This window comes from Caretta caretta, chromosome 1, assembly GCF_965140235.1.
Source record: "Caretta caretta isolate rCarCar2 chromosome 1, rCarCar1.hap1, whole genome shotgun sequence".
NCBI lineage: Eukaryota > Metazoa > Chordata > Testudines > Cheloniidae > Caretta > Caretta caretta.
Genome location: NC_134206.1, coordinates 296,732,371 through 296,751,083, shown reverse-complemented (window position 1 = coordinate 296,751,083; position 18,713 = coordinate 296,732,371). Strand labels below are relative to the sequence as shown.

General features: G+C 43.1%; 2 protein-coding genes across 4 annotated transcripts in view; one reads left to right on the top strand and one right to left on the bottom strand.

The window, feature by feature from the left end:
* The window catches only part of SLC38A1 (solute carrier family 38 member 1), a 67,664-nt gene that overhangs the window by 32,395 nt on the left and 16,556 nt on the right, over window positions 1-18,713 (bottom strand). For 2 of the 3 annotated variants that reach the window (XM_048835973.2, XM_048835974.2), the window contains exons 2-3: window positions 10,219-10,429; window positions 219-294 (exon numbers count right to left, since the gene is read on the bottom strand). In XM_048835973.2, coding sequence (XP_048691930.1) covers window positions 219-294; window positions 10,219-10,337 — 195 coding nt within the window. In that variant the 5' untranslated portion in view covers window positions 10,338-10,429. The remainder of the gene's footprint in view (window positions 1-218; window positions 295-10,218; window positions 10,430-18,713) is intronic. The other variant, XM_075124388.1, reaches the window with a different exon arrangement.
* Window positions 11,134-12,805, top strand: LOC125630277 (uncharacterized). Its single transcript, XM_048835977.2, has 2 exons — window positions 11,134-11,864; window positions 12,453-12,805. Exons 1-2 carry the CDS (start codon window positions 11,288-11,290, stop codon window positions 12,803-12,805), a joined length of 930 nt encoding a protein of 309 aa, XP_048691934.2. The 5' UTR covers window positions 11,134-11,287.

The window sequence follows — 18,713 nt, the reverse complement described above, 5'->3', positions numbered from 1 at the left end:
ACAGAAATTGTGTGGGCAATATATATTGTTTTAAACATTTTCAGTATTTTTAAAAATGCATTAACCACAGGAGCTGATTTTCAGAGGTGCTGAGAACATGCAGCTCCCCCTGGCTCAGCTGGAGTTGTAGGCACTCAGCACCTCTGAAGAGCAGATCTAAGGGTTATATAGTTCACAGTCGACAGTATATTGAGAAAGAGACAAACAGACAGACTTACATATTCATCACATTTCTTTTTTTCCAAGTGACTGTTCGTGAGACTTCTTCGGCTCTCCCGATCCGAAATAAACTTGCTGAAAAGAAGTCAGAGATCTATCATGAGGACATATAGAATATGAATATACACTTTAATGCTACAAACACAGCATGGTTTGATACCTGCAAAAGGGGGTCAAACTTAGCTATTTAAAGGGTTATAATGAGCCTGATGATGTTTCATTTACACTTGTGTAAATCAGGAGTCAGTGGAGTTACACTAGTGTGAGAACAGAACCAGACCTAACAAATATAGAAAGCTATTCCTGGATCTTTAGTAAAAGGGAAGTACTGCTTCTGTAGACAGGATGGTAATTAATCTGCATACACATTAACAGAACATATTAGTCCAGATTCTCTGGAATGGTGTGCCTGCTGGTAGATTTTAGCTATAAAGACAACAAATCCAGTCATGGGAGGCTCATCCCACTGTAGGGGATCTTCTAGTGTTGTATAGCTACCCAATTTCTCTGCTCTTGGCGTAAGAGGTACAGCTGAGGGAAATGAGCATGACTGGGATGTTCCTATGCCCTGTAGATCCTAGGCTGCCATACAGAAGCCAATAGGAGCTGGAGTTAAACTGTGGGATTAGCCTTGAATTCAGACAGCCCAGGATGGGGGAGAGCACATCCACCTCCTGAGCTGCACTGGGTGTTCCATGGGTGTAGCCAAGAATCTGGGCTTTAGTATTTCCATCAAAGCCATCTTCTAGGGCCCTGGCAAAGCCAATGATTTAGCTCATTGTCCTGTAAAGTTCAGTTTAGTTTAGCTTAGGAAAGCACTAACGGAAGAGCTGCTCTTTAGAGTGATATAGCTGTCTTTCTCCATACTCTTCACATGTGCTGTTTTGCTTTGTCATCACAATGTGCACATTAGAAATCTATTGCCATTAGGACAACAAAAGCATCCTGCTATTTTTCTGTCCATCCCCTGCCTTTGTGCTTCACCATCTTGGAATATATTTCTTGCATTTATTTTCTCCCACTTCTTTTCTCTGCTGAAATCTTTTAGATTGTGTAACCCTTGGCCCGGTTGTTTAGTTTTTGCAGTGTCCCTAATTTCCTTGTTAACTTACACATGGATCTCTGGGCCCTAGCTATTGCATCAACCATTATGCAAATTTAATTCCTAACCATGTGTTCCTACCCCTTTTCAAAGATTGCTTTAGATAATTTTAGGCGATTCTTTTAACAAACACCAAACCAAAACCAAAACCACTCTGGGTGGCTTTACTTAAAAAATATCATCCAGAACAGTTCCCTGCATTTCAAAGCATTCAATGAGCTAACATCCCCAGGTCAGGGACATACAGTTCTAATTTAACTGTAAATATGTAATAAACTCTGAATCAAACCATGTATTATATTAATACATCAAAAAGTATTGTGGGCTATCTTTAGGGCTTTATCTTTTTGGGGGCTCATTTTTGGGAGTTATTTTAAACAATTTTTGAGTTCTATGTCGATGTCCAAAAATCCAGGGTTTTGGGGTTCTTTTTGATACTGTAATGATAAGCTTTTTCAGGTACTTCCCAAAGGATCTATTTTCATTTTTATTATCTGTATAAAAATGAATTACATGTTAGATTAACCTTTGCATCCTTGTCATTGAACCTCTGGTTTAGCATTTAGTGTTTGTTTCCTGGTGCATTTTAACATAGTACTGTTTTAAGCAGCACTACATTAGAGCACACTAGGGAACCTTTAGTGCACACCAGCAGAGTCTACACAAACCAATTAATGTGTGCTTTAGAAATCACACCCCATGGTTTGCATTACTGCTCCACGTAGGCAGGCCCTTAAATACAAACCAGGGAGCAGGGACATTGTCTATATAAAACAAACTGCACATGGGGTGAAATCAGCATGAATTGAGTAACCGTTTCTGGGGGTTTTCTGGTATCTATTGGATAAACACTGATTTCCTTTACTTATTCATTTTATTTATATTTTTAGTACCGGGGTGTGTTTGTGTGTGTGTGTGGGGAGTTAATCAGTGTTTACTGGTTAAAGTCTTAAATCAGACGCCTTAGGTATATTATACCTCTGCACCTTTCAATGTAAAGTTCTATTAAACTTCTCACTACCCTGGCTATGACCTTCTTACTGGCAATACATGATGAGAACGTGGTGTTGTTTTAACTATGGGCCATATTCAGATAGCTGTATATCCACTGTCTTCAGTGGTGTTAAATGGGGGATGCATTTAGTCTACTAACTTTACAGTTCTCTTTAAAAATGATTTTCTGTGCTCTGTCTGTGGTTTCTGAAGGATACACCTCTGATGGAAAATATCTTGAAAAGTCTTAGTCATCATCTCTCCTGTATAATTCCCTTTTAAGTTTACCCCTTAAACCCAGACAAACTTAGACACATATATTGCTGTTAAAATGTACTTAATCCCAATGCTAGTTTTACAGATTTGACTCACATCTATCAGATTGGTCTGACTTGGCTTATCTACGTCTGAATCAACTATTTCATTTCTCATACATTTTAAAAACTATCCATTTTCAGAAAGTTACAGCAAGTGAAGACAGAAAGACAGTTGCAGTGTCAATGCCAAGAGTCCTGAGATCTGTTGGGGGTAGACAGCAGATTCCCCTTCCAGTTACATACGAGGTGCAAATCAGCCACCCTCTTTCTGAGGGAGAACCCACATTTTATTGCTCAATATGCAGATTTTTTGTTTTCATTTAAAATAGAATTTGGCCCTGGGCTTCTAGTGAGTTGGAACCTGTATACTTTGGATGTATTTTTTAAGCCACATTGCTGAACGTAGGCTGTTGAATGGGAAGAGTTTACATGGCACTCAGATGCTCTCACTGAAAAACCCTGCATGTGGTGTAATAAGGAGCACAGAGAGGAGCTTTGTTTCCTCTGGACGTGTTGCTAGGAATGTCTGAGGGGTGTGCTTGCTTCTGCCAGTCAGAGATTCTGCCTTTTTCCAGACTTAGAGTTAAGACAGAGACAATATTTCCTACAATATCATCTTTTTCCTCCCCCTCTGCTCAACCCTAGCGATTAGTCCATTTAATAATTATAGAAATAAAAATCCTGTCGTTTACAGGTTTATTATCATTATCATCCTTTATATTAAGACTCCATTAAAATAATTTATAAAGGGTTAATAAATGAGTAATACATATTTTAAGATTGTTACAGACCTGAATAGTATGCATTATAGATGGTTATAGGCACATCAACTGAAGATGTTACAGATAGTTATAAGCAGAACTGCTGGGTGGGAATTTTCCATATAAGAGATTTTTTTTTTTATGGAAGATGCAGTTCCCACAAAACTGAAATCCTCCACATGCAAATTTCAGTTTTACCAAAATTTTGCAAATTTTAATTGGGAAAAATCAAAATTAATTATTTTGTTTAAGGTCTGTTGGACCACAATTGAAATATTTTTGGTTTGGTGAATTGGCTCAAAATGTTTTGTTTAGAGACAGTTCTACAATAACTTCATTTTTCTCCTGTGCCACATTGCCTCAAGGGAGTTGAAGTGCAAGGCCCAATTCTTCCTCATAGGCTGGGCTCATGGCCTGGCCTACATCTCCCATGATGCAACACAGACTCTTCTAAGACTCTGACCAAGCTGTTTGTACATCATGGGATCACATGACAGTAGGTGCATCATGGGAGTAGTAGTCAGGCCAGGGAGCCTGACCCTGAGGGCATCGAGTTTCCGAACTACAACTCTGACGAGGCAATGTGGCACCATCAGAAAATGTAGTTTAATGTTGAACTGACTTGAAATGAAGCACTTTGGGTCAGTTCAACAAACTGATTTGAAATTTTTCAGAATATTTGATTCTCTGAAAAAAATCGGTAGTTCAATTTTTTGTCCCAATTTGGGATGAAAACAAATGTTGAAATACTGGAATTTCCCACTGGATGAAAATTCCTATTTGTCCTCAGTGCTATCTATAAGCCGTAGTTATAAGCAACTGACCTTTTGGATTTTATAACAATTGAGTATTCATTTCTTAAGACATCTATTAGTCTTTTATTAACCCTTTATAACTGGAAACTTTATAAATAGAACCATAACATAAAATGTGATAATTAGCTCCCACAGAGAGTGGAGACCATAGTGCAAAGTGCTACACAAACACATAGTAAGACAGTCCATGTTCTTAATGCCTTTATGACTTGTTAACCTGCTTGGAATTCTTTGTTTCAAGCAGTTTGTTCATTGCCAAAAGACACCACTGATTGCTGTATATTCCTGCTCCTCTTTCATTCTTCATTTTAACACTTAGTGCATCACAATTGCACATGAACAGATTTTATAAAACTCTATATATTTACAAAAGAATCTGTCAACTTAAAAATAATCAGTTCATACTGATAGTAGGTCCATATTTGTATATGGCTCACAAAGAAGGTCTTAACCCATTTTTTTTCTCTCTATCACTGTGCTAAAGCTTAGGCTCCATCCATTTCGGGGCTCAAACAAGTTTAAAGGACCGCATGTAAACATGGTCTTCATCTGGAGTTTTAAAAACAGCTTAGACGGTGGTCATTTGGTAAAAGTGATGTCCCTTTAACTGAGTTAGTGCTTGCCTACATGGTTCAACAGTGTGTATTACAGGGATGTGATTTCTAAGGTGCACTAATATGTCGCCAAGAATTGGTCCATGTAGACCTTGCTGGTGTGCACTAAAGGTTCTCTAAAAAGAAAAGGAGTACTTGTGGCAACTTAGAGACTAACAAATTTATTTGAGCATAAGCTTTCATGAGTAGTGTAGGGAACCTTTCACGTGCACCAGTAAGGTTTACAAGGGCAAATTAATGAGCAACACGTGAGCGCATACTGCCTCACCATGTAGACAAGCCCTTAGCTAAACTGGTTTTAAAGCCTGCTTAAACAAAATGGCTGACTCCACTGTGTTAAACCTAATTAGTCAGAAGTGTTTTTAGACAGTGCCTTAATTGCTTGGCAAGGGTTTCTAACTTATACAAAGGTGACAATCCTGTATCATGCTGCATCCTCCTAAATTGATGTCTAGCATAGACACTGATAAAGATCTCCAATGTGAGCAGAGACAAGAATGCATAAGACTCTTTGTGCTGGCTCCCACTACAAAACAACCATGTCTGAGCACAACTATCATGTTAGCTGGCCTGTGGATGACCATGGTTTATTGGTTGGCATAGACCAGGAAAAACTGCATTCGGCATTGTGTCAGCTAACCCAGCTACCTCATTGAGGGTTTAATCACAGTTAGTGATAAGAGGCGAAACACAACTTTTTCTTGTCTACACAGCCCAAACTGTGTTCACCATCATGCCAACTAACACACTGGCTAGCAATTGTGTTCAGACACAGTAATGTGCTGTAATACAGACCACGTGCATGGTTAATGGAGCACCAATAAGGGGATGCCTGGAAGTGGGGATAGTTGGCAGTAATGAATATTTCTGTACAGACCTTTCACTAGGAAACTCAGGCCTTGTCTACACATGGAGTTGTTCCTGATTAACTTCTGGTAGGTTACGCTAAACAAGTACTTGGCACTCTTATTTCAGAATAAGAATGTCCACACATGGAGTTAATGAGAACCAGGAACAACTTAATTTGTAGACAAGCTCTCAGTGTCATAATGCAGGTGGTTAGTTTCAAGTTCAAACACAGAATAAACCCATCCAAGCTTATATGAGATTTTATTTTTAGGCCTACAAACCTTTAGTTGAAGCCCAAAGCAATGTCTGGCTGTGTCTGGAGAATTTTTCAAGTGGAATTTTGTGATTTTGTTTTGATTTAAAAACAGACTCTAGTGTCTGTTGCCTCTCAGGCAGATCTTCCCTCAGAAATCCTTGTAAACCTTGCTTTGTGTTGAACCCTCATGAAAACATATGCCCCACAAAGAGCTGTAAGTAACTCAGGCTTAATGTGAAATGTAGGGTGAAAAACCAACAAGCCAAAACAACCAAAAAAACCAAAAACAAAAAAATTGTGGAAAATGATAGGTCTGATCCAAAGCCTGTTAAAGTCAATGGAAAAACACCTACTGACTTCCGAGGGCTTTAGAGATTCACTTAGCCCTAGGTCACATGTGAGATGCACCAAAGGTGGCACCAGATATAGCTATCAACCTGCTAGTATACAGGAGAAATGCATGAGTCATAATGGTGATTGGAAGGGACAAACAGCCTTACCTCAGTCCCTGGAAAAATCATGGAGCAGGTCCTCAAGGAATTAATTCTGAAGCACTCAGAGGAGAGGAAAGTGATCAGGAACAGTCAGCATGGATTCACCAAGGGAAAGTCATGCCTGACTAATCTAATTGCCTTCTATGACGAGATAACTGGCTCTGTGGAGGAGGGGAAAGCAGTGGACATGTTGTTCCGTGACTTTAGCAAAGCTTTTGACACGGTCTCCCACAGTATTCTTGCCAGTAAGTTAAAGAAGTATGGGCTGGACAAATAGACGATAAGATGGATAGAAAGCTGGCTAGATTGTCGGGCTCAACAGGTAGTGATCAATGGCTCCATGTCTAGTTGGCAGCTGGCATCAAGTGGAGTGCCCCAAGGGTCGGTCCTCGGGCCGGTTTTGTTCAATATCTTCATTAATGATCTGGAGGATGGTGTGGATTGCACCCTCAGCAAGTTTGCAGATGACACTAAACTGGGAGGAGAGGTAGATATGCTGGAAGGTCGGAATAGGATACAGAGGGCCCTAGACAAATTGGAGGATTAGGCCAAAAGAAATCTGATGAGGTTCAACAAGGACAAGCTCAGAGTCCTGCACTTAGGACAGAAGAATCCCATGCACCGCTACAGACTAGGGACCGAATGGCTCGGCAGGAGTTCTGCAGAAAAGGACCTAGGGGTTACAGTGGACAAGAAGCTGGATATGCGTCAACAGTGTGCCCTTGTTGCCAAGAAGGCCAATGGCATTTTGGAATGTATAAGTAGGGGCATTGTCAGCAGATCGAGGGACGTGATCGTTCCCCTCTATTCGACATTGGTGAGGCCTCATCTGGAGTAGTATGTCCAGTTTTGGGCCCCACACTACAAGAAGGATGTGGAAAAATTGGAAAGCGTCCAGCGGAGGGCAACAAAAATGATTAGGGGACTGGAACACATGACTTATGAGGAGAGGCTCAGGGAACTGGGATTGTTTAGTCTGCGGAAGAGAAGAATGAGGGGGGATTTGATAGCTGCTTTCAACTACCTGAAAGGGGGTTCTAAAGAGGATGGATCTAGACTGTTCTCAGTGGTAGCAGATGACCGAACGAGGAGTAATGGTCTCAAGTTGCAGTGGGGGAGATTTAGGTTGGATATTAGGAAAAACTTTTTCACTAGGAGGGCGGTGAAACACTGGAATGCGTTACCTAGGGAGTTGGTGGAATCTCCTTCCTTAGAAATTTTTAAGGTCAGGCTTGACAAAGCCCTGGCTGGGATGATTTAGTTGGGGATTGGTCCTGCTTTAAGCAGGGGGTTGGACTAGATGACCTTCTGAGGTCCCTTCCAACCCTGATATTCTATGATTCTATGAAACAGAAGGGGAATGACTCCTCTATCAAGAAGCATGAAAACAGCATTGCTGAATGGAATGCTATCTATATGTCATTTATATAAATAGAAACTAATAAACCACCCTTATAGGGTGGGGCCCAATCCCGCTTCCACTGAAGTCAGAGGGAGTTTTGCCACTGACTCCAGCAGGAGCAGGCTGGGGTTTTAGTGTCAATGTGGTAGGCCAACATTTGTTAAGAGTGGAACTCTTGGAAACTCATGCTCTTAGAAGAGGTGAGGGATGCAAGCACTGTAGCGATACAGTAGCATCCGTCTCCTGTTAAGGCCCTCTCTGGATACCTGTCTACGAATGCATCCACTGGCCGAGCTTACAGCCATGCATCTCCATGCATCTGAAGAAGTGGGTTTTTTACCCATGCAAGCTTATTTCCAGATAAATCTGTTAGTCTTTAAGGTGCCACTGGACTTCTCATTGTTTTTGTGGATACTGACTAACACGGCTACCCCTCTGAGCCATGGCTCAAAGATTTTTCATTTTGGAACCCGCCCCCACGCCCGGTGAGCTGGTTTCTGGAATGCTTCAATCTACTATGAGAGGCAGAAGAAGGCTGAGAAAAGTAGGGGAAATCTTTTCTGTTCTTAATTACATTTTTTTTTTTGTTAATTTGCCCCCACTCTGACCCAACTATTCTTTTTTCCCCTCAGGCACCCTGCACCATTTGAACTCCTCCTTCCCACCTCCATCCCCAACCTGAGCTCTGCTGTCCTTCCAGCTGCAGCATATGCTTTGATGGTCAATGTCAGCTCTCACTACTACTGCTGTTCAAAACATGCATAAGATTCTCTTCACAGAGACTTCCCCCACCATTGGTAGAGGAGTTTGCACTACATTGTGGAACAGCGGTGGGCCCAAGAACCCCAGGGAATAAGTAGGAGGCCAGGGACTTCTGTGTGAAGACTCTGGATCACTGGTATCTCGCATGACTGCACCTGCAGAAGTCACACTGACAGAGCTCTCACAGCTGGCAGCTGCTGCCCCAAGCACTTCCCCTTAAAGGGGTATATCCACTGTGGTGGTGGATGGCACAGAAAGATAAGACACCCAGGACTGCATTGTCTTTGCACCCTGAGCTTCACAGGAAGGGCTGGCTGACAGTGTGCATCCCCCACTAGCCTGCCCACTCTTCCCCCAGCCTGATCCCTCCTCCTGCATTGATCTCAGCACTGGGAAGGCTTTTGGCAAGGTATGGGGAAAGAAAAAACTCTTCCACAGAGGCAGCTGACACCCTTTTCACACCGGGGTCAATCTCCTCCCCATGCAGATCTAAGCAGTAAAATCAGCCTCTAAGTGCCTGTTCCTGCAAACATTTGCTACCTATTGTCTGTCAGTAGGGTGGCAGAATAAGGCAGTTTTTAGTCCAGATCCTGTAAGTAGATCCATGAAAGTGGACACCTGAAAGTACTCCAGCAGAGTCCCATTACAGTCAACAGGACGGTATGTGGGCACAGGGGTCCACACTAACCTAGTTACTTGGGAAATTTGGGAACCTTCAACTGCTCCTTTTCTTTCTCTCACCCCACCTTTGTTCTGCAAAATTTGAATGAAGTTTCAGAGGAAGAGGGTAACTTCTTGTTTCCAGCTCAAAAACCCCACAGAAACAGCCTGCCACTCTAGTCCAACAGCAGATCCTTACCATAAATATGAAGGCTATTCAGAACCTGAAAATTTAACTCTTTACCTTGCAATAAGCTTGGAAGGGTTTATTATGACGGGAACAATATTGTTCTATTTTACTAAATTAACAAAAAGTTTATAAAAAAATGCTATAATAATTTTTAAGTAATTATGTAATAATTGCATTTTACTTTAATTGCTGAGCAGAGAATATTTTTTTTCACATTTAAATTTGAACATTAGTTACAAATCGGTCACTTTTTCTAAAAGTGCATTTTCTATTAGACTTAGGAGCAAAGGTTTGATATACATTCTCATTTGCAGAGAGTTTTAAACATAGACAGGAAGATACGATCTACATTTCTTGTCAACAGCATGAGTTATAAATTCACAGAAGCCTAAAGAACATTTTTGTGGCCATTGTGGTTACATACATCAGATTGTGGAACAACCTTTATTGAAAATCCTATATCTTTGCCCAAAATGTTTCTGTCGGTCTAATGTTATTATTTCATTTTTTGTATTGTATATGTAGATATTTTGAAATTTTAACATTTTATGCGTTTTATTAGACTCATTTAAAAAATTTAAAACGATGAATAAATTGCTACTCTGTTTGCTTTATCTGCTGTTGCAACCTATGCCCAACAGATGTCACATAAGAAATTCAAATTACATCTTCAAATGGAGCATGACTCGGTAATGAATAATGCAAGAGAGATACTGAAAATTAGAATGCTGTTTTTAAACAGTGTGTTTCACAGGATAGTCAGCATCAGTGGAAAAATACTCACCTATTTATCTGGCCATTTTCTACCTCTGTAAAATCATTTGAATCATTGCTGATGTTATCATCCTCAGGGACAGTCATATTCTGCAACTCAGTTAATTCTAATCCGCTTTTGAAAGGCATCGTGAGCTAGGAAGTATAAGTATCCAAATGTTTATCCAAATAATAGTGTATATTTTGTAGGTAGACAGTAGCCACAACGTGAGCTCGAAAACCTAAAATGCAGTAAGAAAAACAAGATGTATGCAGTATTCTAATAAGATTAGAGTGAAATCTATACAAAAGAATGCCTTTATCAAGCAACCTCATGTCCGCAGGAACCAACCCAGATTATATCCCAAATGTATTGTATAGGTGGAGTAAAAGGTTCCTCCATCTTAATTAGAAGTACACCTCCACTGCTTAATTTGTGCCAAGGCTTAGCCCAAGCACCTCTAGGCTTGGCAGTTCACAGCCCCGGCACCTCTGGACTTGCCACATCAGTTATGAAAGTAAAAATTTTGCTTGAGCCCCAGCACCTAATTGCTTGAGCCCTGACACCTCTTTCATTAAAAATTAAGCACTGAACACCTCTGTTTAAGTAACAACATTTTGTCAATCCCATTGACTGCTTATGACAGGTTTGGCTGTGTTTACATTTATAAAATAGTGAACAAATCAGTAACACACAACTTCAAAAAATAGGTTTATAACCTAGTAGTCAAGGAAAAAGTTCTAGCCCTGGTCTACACTAGGACTTTAGGTCGAATTTAGCAGCGTTAAATCGATGTAAACCTGCACCCGTCCACACGATGAAGCCTTTTATTTCGACTTAAAGAGCTCTTAAAATCGATTTCCTTACTCCACCTCTGACAAGGGGATTAGCGCTTAAATTGACGTTGCCGGGTCGAATTTGGGGTACTGTGGACACAATTCGACGGTATTGGCCTCCAGGAGCTATCCCAGAGTGCTCCATTGTGACCACTCTGGACAGCACTCTCAACTCAGATGCACTGGCCAGGTAGACAGGAAAAGAACCGCGAACTTTTGAATCTCATTTCCTGTTTCGCCAGCGTGGCAAGCTGCAGGTGACCATGCAGAGCTCATCAGCAGAGGTGACCATGATGGAGTCCCAGAATCGCAAAAGAGCTCCAGCATGGACCGAACGGGAGGTACGGGATCTGATCACTGTATGGGGAGAGGAACCCGTGCTATCAGAACTCCGTTCCAGTTTTCGAAATGCCAAAACCTTTGTCAAAATCTCCCAGGGCATGAAGGACAGAGGCCATAACAGAGACCCGAAGCAGTGCCGCATGAAACTTAAGGAGCTGAGGCAAGCCAACCAGAAAACCAGAGAGGCAAATGGCCGCTCCGGGTCAGAGCCCCAAACATGCCGCTTCTATGATGAGCTGCATGCCATTTTAGGGGGTTCAGCCACCACTACCACAGCCGTGTTGTTTGACTCCTTCAATGGAGATGGAGGCAATATGGAAGCAGGTTTTGGGGATGAAGAAGATGATGATGAGGTTGTAGATAGCTCACAGCAAGCAAGCGGAGAAACTGGTTTTCCCGACAGCCAGGAACTGTTTCTCACCCTGGACCTGGAGCCAGTACCCCCTGAACCCACCCAAGGCTGCTTCCTGGACCCAGCAGGCGGAGAAGGGACCTCCGGTGAGTGTACCTTTTAAAATACTATAAATGATTTAAAAGCAAGCATGTGAAAGGATTAATTTGCCCTGGCATTCGCGGCTCTCCTGGATGTACTCTCAAAGCCTTTGCAAAAGGTTTCTGGGGAGGGCAGCCTTATTGCGTCCTCCATAGTAGGACACTTTACCACTCCAGGCCAGTAACACGTACTCAGGAATCATTGTACAATAAAGCATTGCAGTGTATGTTTGCTGGTGTTCAAACAACATCCGTTCTTTATCTCTCTGTGTTATCCTCAGGAGAGTGAGATATCATTCATGGTCACCTGGTTGAAATAGGGTGCTTTTCTTCAGGGGACACTCAGAGGTGCCCGTTCCTGCTGGGCTGTTTGCCTGTGGCTGAACAGAAATGTTCCCCACTGTTAGCCATGGGGAGGTGGGAGGGTTGAGGGGGTAGCCACGCGGTGGGGGGAGGCAAAATGCGACCTTGTAAGGAAAGCACATGTGCTATGTATGTAATGTTAACAGCAAGGTTTACCCTGAAAGAGTGTAGCCACTGTTTTATAAAATGTGTCTTTTTAAATACCGCTGTCCCTTTTTTTTTCTCCACCAGCTGCATGTGTTTCAATGATCACAGGATCTTCTCCTTCCCAGAGGCTAGTGAAGATTAGAAAGAAAAAAAAACGCACTCATGATGAAATGTTCTCTGAGCTCATGCTGTCCTCCCACGCTGACAGAGCACAGACGAATGCGTGGAGGCAAATAATGTCAGAGTGCAGGAAAGCACAAAATGACTGGGAGGAGAGGTGGCGGGCTGAAGAGAGTAAGTGGCGGACTGAAGAGAGTAAGTGGCGGGCTGAAGACAGGGCTGAAGCTCAAATGTGGTGGCAGCGTGATGAGAGGAGGCAGGATTCAATGCTGAGGCTGCTGGAGGATCAAATCAGTGTGCTCCAGTGTATGGGTTGAGCTGCAGCAAAGGCAGCTGAAGCACAGACTGCCACTACAGCCCCTGTGTAACCAACCGCCCTCCTCCCCAAGTTCCATAGCCTCCACACTCAGATGCCCAAGAACACGGTGGGGGGGGGCCTCCGGCCAACCAGCCACTCCACCACAGAGGATTGCCCAAAAAACAGAAGGCTGGCATTCAATAAATTTTAAAGTTGTAAACTTTTAAAGTGCTGTGTGGCATTTTCCTTCCCTCCTCCACCACCCCTCCTGGGCTACCTCGGTAGTCATCCCCCTATTTGTGTGATGAATGAATAAAGAATGCATGAATGTGAAGCAACAATGACTTTATTGCCTCTGCAAGCGGTGATCGAAGGGAGGAGGGGAGGGTGGTTAGCTTACAGGGAAGTAGAGTGAACCAAGGGGTGGGGGGTTTCATCAAGGAGAAACAAACAGAACTTTCACACCGTAGCCTGGCCAGTCATGAAATTGGTTTTCAAAGCTTCTCTGATGCGTACCGCGCCCTCCTGTGCTCTTCTAACCGCGCCCTCCTGTGCTCTTCTAACCGTGTCTGGCTGTGCGTAACCAGCAGCCAGGCGATTTGCCTCAACCTCCCACCCCGCCATAAACGTCTCCCCCTTACTCTCACAGATATTGTGGAGCACACAGCAAACAGTAATAACAGTGGAAATATTGGTTTCGCTGAGGTCTAAGTGAGTCAGTAAACTGCGCCAGCGCGCCTTTAAATGTCCAAATGCACATTCTACCACCATTCTGCACTTTCTCAGCCTGTAGTTGAACAGCTCCTGACTACTGTCCAGGCTGCCTGTGTACGGCTTCACGAGCCATGGCATTAAGGGGTAGGCTGGGTCCCCAAGGATAACTATAGGCATTTCAACATCCCCAACAGTTATTTTCTGGTCTGGGAATAAAGTTCCTTCCTGCAGGTTTTGAAACAGACCAGAGTTCCTGAAGATGCGAGCATCATGTACCTTTCCCGGCCATCCCACGTTGATGTTGATGAAATGTCCCTTGTGATCCACCAGAGCTTGCAGCACTATTGAAAAGTACCCCTTGCGGTTTATGTATTCACCGGCTTGGTGCTCCGGTGCCAAGATAGGGATATGGGTTCCGTCTATGGCCCCACCACAGTTAGGGAATCCCATTGCAGCAAAGCCATCCACTATGACCTGCACATTTCCCAGAGTCACTACCCTTGATATCAGCAGATCTTTGATTGTGTGGGCTACTTGCATCACAGCAGCCCCCACAGTAGATTTGCCCACTCCAAATTGATTCCCAACTGACCGGTAGCTGTCTGGCGTTGCAAGCTTCCACAGGGCTATCGCCACTCGTTTCTCGACTGTGAGGGCTGCTCTCATCTTGGTATTCATACGCTTCAGGGCAGGGGAAAGCAAGTCACAAAGTTCCATGAAAGTGCCCTTACGTATGCGAAAGTTTCGCAGCCACTGGGAATCGTCCCAGACCTGCAACATTATGCGGTCCCACCAGTCTGTGCTTGTTTCCCGAGCCCAGAATCGGCATTCCACAGCATGAACCTGCCCCATTAACACCATGATGCATGCATTGGCAGGGCCCATGCTTTCAGAGAAATCTGTGTCCATGTCCTGATCACTCACGTGACCGCGCTGATGTCACCTCCTCACCCGGTATCGCTCTGCCAGGTTCTGATGCTGCATATACTGCTGGATAATGCGTGTGGTGTTTAATGTGCTCCTAATTGCCAAAGTGAGCTGAGCAGCCTCCATGCTTGCCTTAGTATGGCGTCCGCACAGAAAAAAGGCGCGGAACGATTGTCTGCCATTGCTCTGACGGAGGGAGGGGCGACTGACGACATGGCTCACAGGGTTGGCTTATAGGGAATTAAAATCAACAAAGGGGGTGGCTTTACATCAATGAGTATTTCAGGCAGGACTTCACGGAGGGTTCCAATAAGAAATGGTGCACCTAAGTAATTGTTCTTACTGGAACAAGCAGGTTGGTCTGGCCTCTGATTGATACATGGCTGGATTTACCTCGCTGCACCTTCTCTGTGAGTGACTGCAGTGTGACCTAGAGGAATGAGTCCCCTAGACGGGGGAGGGGGTGAAGCAAATGAGTACAAAGCAAATCTGGTCTATTTCTTGTTTTGATCAACTCCATCTATCTTTTACATCTTTGGCTGGCAGCAGACAGTGCAGAAGGACTGCAAGCCATCCACATCTCATGGCTGCTCGGCAGAAGATGGTGCAGTAGGACTGCTAGCCATCCTCATCTCTTGCCTGCCTGGTAGAAGATGGTACAGTAGGACTGCTAGCAATCCGTATTGCCTGCCTGCTCACCATAAGATGGTTCAATAGGACTGACTGCAGGACTAAAGAGAATGACCTGGTCAAGTCACTCCAGATTTAGTCCCTGCACCCATGTCTGCCCAGGCACTCCTGGCCAACGTGGCCAGGAGCACCTCGGACATGACGATGACAGCTACCAGTCATACTGTACCGTCTGCTGCCACAAGCCAATGGGTTGATGCTGCTGTGTAGCAATGCAGTACCACGTCTGCGAGCACCTAGGAGACATACGGTGACGGTTACCTGAGCAGGCTCCATGCTTGCCGTGGTATGGCTTCTGCACAGGCAACTCAGGAAAAAAGGTGCGAAACGATTGTCTGCCCTTGCTTTCACGGAGGGAGGGAGGGAGGGAGCGGGGGCCTGACGATATGTACCCAGAACCACCCGCGACAATGTTTTAGCCCCATCAGGCATTGGGATCTCAACCCAGAATTCTAGTGGGCAGCGGAGACTGCGGGAACTGTGGGATAGCTACCCACAGTGCAACACTCTGGAAGTCGACTCTAGCCTCGGTACTGTGGAAGCACTCCGCCGAGTTAATGCACTTAGAGCATTTTCTGTGGGGACACACACACTCAAATATATAAAACCAATTTCTAAAAAACCGACTTCTATAAATTTGACCTAATTTCGTAGTGTAGACATACCCTTAGTGTGCTAGTTCGAGCCCCAGCTAGTTGTCATGCCTTTGTGTTTTTCTCATGTTGTCTCTCTCCTGCTTTTAATATGCATATAAAAGGTCCCATTCAATATAATTTTCATTATTAGTGTCCACATTAGTACCAAATGAAGGCAACACAGGGATATCATCATTGCAGTTTTCTTTCCATGAAATAGCTTCATTCCAGTTATTTGAGTACACTACTATCTGGAGATAAAGATTCAGACCACAAACACTCCTCTGATTGAGAAATCAAATCCCTACATTCATGGACAGTCTGAAGAGAGAATAATCTGTGTCTTGTATCCAGCAATTGTTAAGCTATCAACTGAGAGAAATAAATCAGTCTCTCCACTGGGAGAAGATGCAGCACCTGAGGCAACTAAAAAGAACACCTGTGTGGAATTGGTTTAATCCACTACAAATAAAATACATTTCCTCTTCAGAAATGTGGATAATTTGAAAGGCCATACTTTCGCCTCTATGACTACAATTCATCACCCCAAGACCATATGTATTTGAGAATCAAAGAACTCTGGAACTCAACTGCCCCACCATCCCAACAAGCTTTTGAAGATAAAGTGTCATAAAGTTCCAGTAAATGGCTGATATGTTGTGCAACTTCTCTAAACCCAGCAATTTTTCTGTAATGAGAGGGTTACTGACGATACCAGACTAACCTGAGGATATTGGGGCGGGATCTCTGAAGCCGTCAGAGCTGCCTCAAAAAAAAAAAAAAAAAAAAAAAAAGCAACCCTCAGAATATTCAGGCATAACTAAGGAATCAGGGCTGTCCCTAGTTTTTGCAGGACCCTACATGAATATGTGAGGCCCTATTTCAATTCCTGTCCAACTATTACTGCCTCCTATCTATATCAAATAAACAGAATCCAAGGCTGCTGCTTACCCTACATCCTCATTGTATTTGAAAACACTTAGCAGAGGTTGGCAGCTTCACTTTAAATAATCTCTCAAAATCTCTTCAAAGGTATAATAAAATCTTATATTGAGTTTCACAGGTGTCGTTAGACAGATAATTTTCTTATCCCTGGGGTTTTGAAAATCCGCCTTTTGAATTTTCAAGAGCAAAGTTTAAGATTAAAAAAAACCAAGGAATCCCCCTAATTCAAACAAATTTCCTTGAAAAAAAGCACTTGAAAAAGTAAACAGGCCTAGCTGAAGTGGCTTTTGCTAATTCTAAAGAAAGACCCATTTATCCCATGACGTACAATGACAGTAAAAACAATTTAAACATGAATTAGGGCTACTTAATAAATACAGTACGATCTACCTATAAAAATTCCTGATAAAAAAGACTAAAGCCAAAAGTTTCAAAAATGGATGCCTAAAGTTAGGCTCCTAAATGCATCTACACACAAAAGTTGTACTGCTTTAATTATTCTGGTATACCAACTCAATAGTTAAAGCAGTACAAACCCCTCAGCGTGGACCAAAAGTTATATCAGTACAAGCTACTTTGATACTTATAGCTATTTCCATACAGAAAGAGGAATAAGCTATACCAGTATGAAAAACTTTTTATGAGTATAACCACCTCCATGCTGCGGGCTGTATTGGTATAACTATCTCAGATTTGAAAAAAAAAAATCACACTCCTAAAAATAGTTAGAAAGAAAGCACCTCAACTCCAGCTGAGTTGTTTTTTTAGGCCTGTCTACACAGGGAAATATACCAACATAATTATATCTCTGTAGTTTCACAGGTATAACTCAGTCTGTGGACACTCTTATAATTATACTTGTATCTATCAAAGATAGATGGCCCCTGCCACCACAGTACCTGAGCACCTCACACTCCTTAATGGATTTAACCTCAAAACACCCCTTTGAGGCAGTACTATTATTCCCATTTTACAGATAAGGAACTGAGGTACAGAGAGGCTAAGTGACTTGCCTGTGGTCACCCATGAAGTCAGTGGTGGAGCAGGGAATTGAACCAGCATCTCGCAAATCTGAGGGTGGTGCTCTTACCACTGAACCATCCTTCCTCTATTATAAATATGCCAATAAATTTCCATCTGTGTGAGAAAGTTGCATCAGTCACAGCCTAACGTGTGAATTTAAAGTGATTTACTTAAACCCATACAACCATGTGTGGACCCTTTTATTTTGGTTTAAAACAGGCTCTTTTTTCCCCTCTCGCTCCAGTTTCGCTGAAATAGATTGGAAATAGGTTTATGCTAAAATGAAATTAACCACTCTTAAAAGGATTTATTATTATTCATTGTTTGGGTTATCATAGCATGTAGGAGCCCCAGTAATGGCTCAGGGCCCCGCTGTGTTAGGAGCTGTACAAAAAGAGAACAAAAAGGGTGTCCTGCCCCAAAGAACTTACAATCTAAGGACCTGTCTACACTTGCAAGTTTCTGCGCAGTAAAGCATCTTTCTGCGTTGTAACTCCTGAGGTGTACACACTGCCAAGCCACTTAGTGCGCAGAAACTGCACAGTTGCAGCATTGTAACAAAACTACCCTGACAAGAGGCGTAGAGCTTTGTGCACCAGGGCTACCCTGGTCGATTACAGTGCTACGACTGGCCTCCGGGAGGTGTCCCACAATGCCTGTTCTCACCTCTCCGGTCATCAGTTTGAACTCTACTGCCCTGTCCTGAGGTGATCTACCATCATCCCCTCCCCTTAAATTCCTTGGCAATTTTGAAAGTCCCCTTCCTGTTTGCTCGGTGACGCGTGCAGTGGTCTCAGCGCATCTTTCCAGGTGACCATGCCTGCTCCATACACCAGGCGATCCCCTGCTTGGAGCAATACTGAGCTACTGGACCTCATCAGCATTTGTGGAGAGGAGGCTGTCCAGTCCCAACTGCACTCCAGCCATAGGAATTATGATACCTATGGACAGATTTCATGATGCATGACAGAAAGGGGCCATGTGTGTTGCAAA

What these genes read in the sequence shown, in the direction of transcription:
- LOC125630277 (XM_048835977.2), top strand. Translation starts at nt 11,288, where the DNA reads ATGCAGAGCTCATCAGCAGAGGTGACCATGATGGAGTCCCAGAATCGC. An exon ending in AGGCGGAGAAGGGACCTCCG is followed by an intron (nt 11,865 to 12,452) that starts GTGAGTGTACCT and finishes TTTCTCCACCAG; the next exon opens with CTGCATGTGTTTCAATGATC.